This window comes from Lactuca serriola, chromosome 3 (assembly GCF_051521515.1).
Source record: "Lactuca serriola cultivar US96UC23 chromosome 3, Lser_US96UC23_V15, whole genome shotgun sequence".
NCBI lineage: Eukaryota > Viridiplantae > Streptophyta > Magnoliopsida > Asterales > Asteraceae > Lactuca > Lactuca serriola.
In genome coordinates, this window is record NC_136410.1 from 22,590,179 (window position 1) to 22,594,790 (window position 4,612).

The window sequence follows — 4,612 nt, forward strand, 5'->3', positions numbered from 1 at the left end:
TCATTCTTATAAAGTTAACGGGATGTATAAAATATCAAACATGATACTATTATAATCAAAAGTTTCTTAACAAAATGCCAAAAATAATTACGGATTGAAGCCAGCTAAATAACAAGTTGCTCAACACATCTCATTTTGATATGACAAATACCTGCAACAACACATCTTTGTTATGTACTTTTTATCCAAAAATAGTTGCAAAGGAACGTGCCATATAACAAAAAAACAAATTACTGAATTTGGTGTATTTAATGGGAATATAGTATTTTATGCAATTTGATTAGACTCGTTGAATCAATGAAATTAATTAATATGTTTCGAATTATAAAACAAAACTATTGTCTAAACTCTTTGACGTATAGCACAAAGTCCAAAAGAAATGGAAAAATTGCCTGTATTTATATCTTGTACCATGTGCAACAAATAATCTCACAAGTACAAGTACAATATAACAATGTACAATAGCATACGCATCACGTATTTGTACCATACACCATATAGTAGCATCCTCTTGGTTAGTAATTATAATTCCCCAATTACCCTTGTCTTCTTGACGTGGAAAACAATTTCACACAAAATAAACAAAAGTTATAGACTCTTTTTCTATTTTACAATTTTTCCACAAACTTACTTTCTAAATTTTTAATATATTTTTAATTTCTAGAAGGAAATTTGATTTATTTTCCTTGCTCTTTTAATTAGTTAGGCTGCAGCAACGGTACCAGAATGGAAATGGTATTTTGGGGAAGAATTAGAAGATTCCCCTATTTCTTCTTTCTTCCTCATTGCTTTGATAGATGAATAAAGACTCATTTTCTTCTCTTTCGCTTCATCAATCTCGATCTGTTCTGCTCTACACTCTTCACTACAAAACGGTGTGTCACCCCTGCCAAATTACCAACATAACCCTATCAAACTTAAGAATTCCCATGATTTACTTAACAATACACCAAGTTCCAAGGATATAAAAAATTATATGAAGAAACCCCAAAACTATTTCACCAGAATTATAACTTACTGAACAATAAAAAAAAGAAAAAAAAAACGAAGACATAAAAGTTTTGTATCAACACAACTATATGAAAAGATTCGAAATATATCTAGATGATCGTTTTAAAATTGTGGGTTTTTTTTGGTTGTTATGAGAAGAAGAAGTATGTTCATTGGCTGAAGATCAAATACAAAAGAAGGGGAAATCACCTGTACATGAAGATATCTCTGTTACAACCAAGTGGTTTTTTACAGAGAAAACAAGCATCCAAGAAATGAGGTTGTTGCTCCTGAAATCTTCTATTAAGAAACGTTCCAGATCTTGAAAAAGAAAATGAATAGAGGCTTCTAAAGCTTGTTGTTGCCGGGGAATAGAGAGGTCCGCGGTCATGACGGTGGTTTTCCGACGGCGACGATGAGAATCCACGTTCTGCGGCAGTAATCGAGGCAAGACCTTCGTTCTGTTGTAGAAGACATTGTTTCGTTATGGTTGTAGAGTCCATATTATTATGCGGTGGAGGTGGAGGTGGAGGTGGAGGTGGCGGTGGGCGGAGGGAAAGGGTAAAGGAAAGGAAATGGTGGGGGTTATAAAGAGGAGTTGGTGAGACTGTGGTGTGTAAACTACGATAAAGTGAAGGAAAGTTGAATGATTAGTTAAAAAGTGATCACCACTTCAAAGATTGCATTTGATGCTTTTGGGTACTATTTTATTCGTATCTTCTAAATACCGTTAACGTTTTTTTCATACAATAAGCAAAATATCTAAATTCAAATAAAAAGAAGAGTAAATTAAAAAGGGGATTTTTCTATGGACCCCTATAATTCCCCACGTACTTCCTTTTTCGTCGTATTATTATTATTATTATTATTATTATTATTATTATTATTATTATTATTATTGTGGAAATTGTTTCTTATGAATAGTGAACTTCCATAATTTTTGTCTATTTTAGTCCCCGAACTTTATGTTGTTTTTTTGGCAGAACTGGTCCCTGTACTTTGGCAACTTTGGTCCTTATTTTTTAGCCATTTTGACACTTTTGGTCCTTGTAATCGATATTTTTACATTTTTTAGGAACCTTTTAATATTTAAAGTTTGGCCACAAAACTTTAACGGTTTGACAACTTTGATTTCTTTTCTATTTAGGAACCTTTTAATATTTAAAGTTTGGTCACAAAACTTTAACGATTTGACAACTTTGGTCATCATTTTTTAGCCATTTTGACACTTTTGGTCCTTGTAATCGATATTTTTACATTTTTAAGGAACCTTTTAATATTTAAAGTTTGGCCACAAAACTTTAACGGTTTGACAGCTTTGATCACTTTTCTATTTAGGAACCTTTTAATATTTAAAGTTTGGCCACAAAACTTTAACGGTTTGACAGCTTTGATCACTTTTCTATTTAGGAACCTTTTAATATTTAAAGTTTGGACACAAAACTTTAACGGTTTGATAACTTTGGTCCTCATTTTTTAGCCATTTTGACACTTTTGGTCCTTATAATCGATATTTTTATATTTTTTAGGAACCTTTTAATATTTAAAGTTTGGCCACAAAACTTTAACGGTTTGACAACTTTGATCCCTTTTCTATTTAGGAACCTTTTAATATTTAAAGTTTGGCCACAAATCTTTAACGGTTCGACAACTTTGATCCATTTTCTAAAAACTTGCTAATTTATACCGTTTTAATTCTTTAGCCATTTTCACACTTCTGGTCCTTGCAGTCAAAACTTTTACATTTTTCATAAAAACATGAACAAAACGGTCCGGGGTAAAGCCCGGGCTTGTCATCCTTGCACTTTCTACGTCTGTCATATTTATCAATTCGGAAATAACATTGAAAGTTTCTGGCCCCCGCGTAGCGGGGGTAACCTTTCTAGTTATCATTATTATTATTTTATGTTTTTCTTTGCTTTTTTTTGAACTACTTTTATAATAAATACATATTTTTGTTTTTTTAAATACATATTTTTTTAAACTATTTTTATTAAGACTATCTCTATATTATTTTTTCGTCATGACTATCTTTATGTTATTTTTCCGTTCAGACTGATTGCAAATCTAAACTAAATGACTGAAACAAATCGAAAGTAAAAATATTAATTTTTTTGTGAACATACAATGTTATTATTAAACAAATTGAAATTAAACATTAAAAAAATTAAACTTTTACATTCGATTAAAAAAATTAAAATTTTACATTGGGTTAAACAAATTAAACAAATAAACGTAACCATATAATGTTATTATTAAACAAATTAAAATTTTATATTTTACTAATTATCTTATATGTTAACTCTTTCAGGACGATGATTATTGCATGGTCTATATGGTCCAACATAAGCATTCAATCGAGCGTGATACAATGTTTGTCATCCAGTAGAGCGTGTTGATTTGTTCATATTCCATATCCAAGAAACATTTTGTGCATATTCCATATCCAAGAAACATTAGCCATTGGATGACCCTCTTGTAAATCAACCTTAACATAATGAACACCGTTAAGGAGGGTGATATTTATAATTGGATGATTTGAGAAATCTTGTGGACCACTCCAAAGTGGGAAAGACGTTGAAGATTCAAGCCTGCTTAAGAAATGAGCAATAACACCATACTTATTAGCAATTAGAATACCATTGTCAGGCATAATCATCCAATATTTTGCAATCGCGGGTGTTCGATAAAAATTCAACGCTTCACTAATGGTATTTATGTCATTTGCAAAAACCACTTTGTAATCATTAATGTGCATTAATAACTCTCGGTATAAGTCCGTCCGAATTCGATGCCAATAGTCTTCACTATAACCAAGAGCAACAGCTAGTGCCCGAAATCCACAATGTCCATCTCATTCCACATTTTGTTTGTTTGTCACATATGGTTGAAATTCACTTGTAATATCATCCATAAGTGCATGGTCGAAGTATGATCTTTGATACGTTGGTTCCTGGTTGAACATTGAAGATTCTCCAAACGAATACGTATTGTGCCTCTCCGGTTCCGGTTGTTGGTTTAAATCAAACATATTAGACCCCAAATAATATGGTGCACATGTAGAATAACTACGTCGACGAGGATCTTGACTTGGCGGGACCGGAGGTTTTCTTGTGATGATTTTGTATGCGCTCGTGGACATCCACGGGTATTTGTATGAACAGCAGGCTGAGAAGCTATAGTTGGTGATAACTTCCATATATTCATCATTTTTTGAAGATAATTAGCCTTCACATCACTTGACTGTTTATTGTAGCTTTTCTTTAAAAGGTCCGCTTCATCATCAAAAGTCGATTCATCATTTCGGGTGACCGGCACTACATTCTCTACTTCAAGTCTCCTCCAAAAAATATCAATTGAATCCATGGGTATTTGTCGGCCTGTATTGTAATAAACCAAAATTTCGTGGGCACAAGCCAATCCACAAGTACGGTGTCGTTTACACCCACAGTTGGCCTCAATTATATATTGAAATTTTGGTCGATCTAATTCTTGGAACATTTTTGTAAAGCATGTTGTGAAACTTTACATAATAAACTTTTGAAAATGTCTATGGTGTGTAAATGCTTTACTTGGATTCTTCTTTTTTCTAGGTTTTCTTTTATGGCTGTGTATTATGATT

General features: G+C 32.3%; 1 protein-coding gene across 1 annotated transcript; it reads right to left on the minus strand.

The window, feature by feature from the left end:
* Positions 1–380: 380 nt before the first annotated feature.
* On the minus strand, positions 381–1,648 carry LOC145091662 (FCS-Like Zinc finger 2-like). The gene is made up of 2 exons (XM_079029432.1): positions 1,201–1,648; positions 381–886 (listed from the first exon to the last, which is right to left on the minus strand). Exons 1-2 carry the CDS (start codon positions 1,491–1,493, stop codon positions 703–705), a joined length of 477 nt encoding a protein of 158 aa, XP_078885558.1. The 5' UTR covers positions 1,494–1,648; the 3' UTR covers positions 381–702.
* Between the last annotated feature and the right edge of the window lie 2,964 nt (positions 1,649–4,612).

Coding starts and splice junctions, on each gene's coding strand:
- LOC145091662 (XM_079029432.1), bottom strand. CDS start 1,493: ATGGACTCTACAACCATAACGAAACAATGTCTTCTACAACAGAACGAA. Junction 887..1,200: donor AGAGATATCTTCATGTACAG/GTGATTTCCCCT, acceptor GTAATTTGGCAG/GGGTGACACACCGTTTTGTA.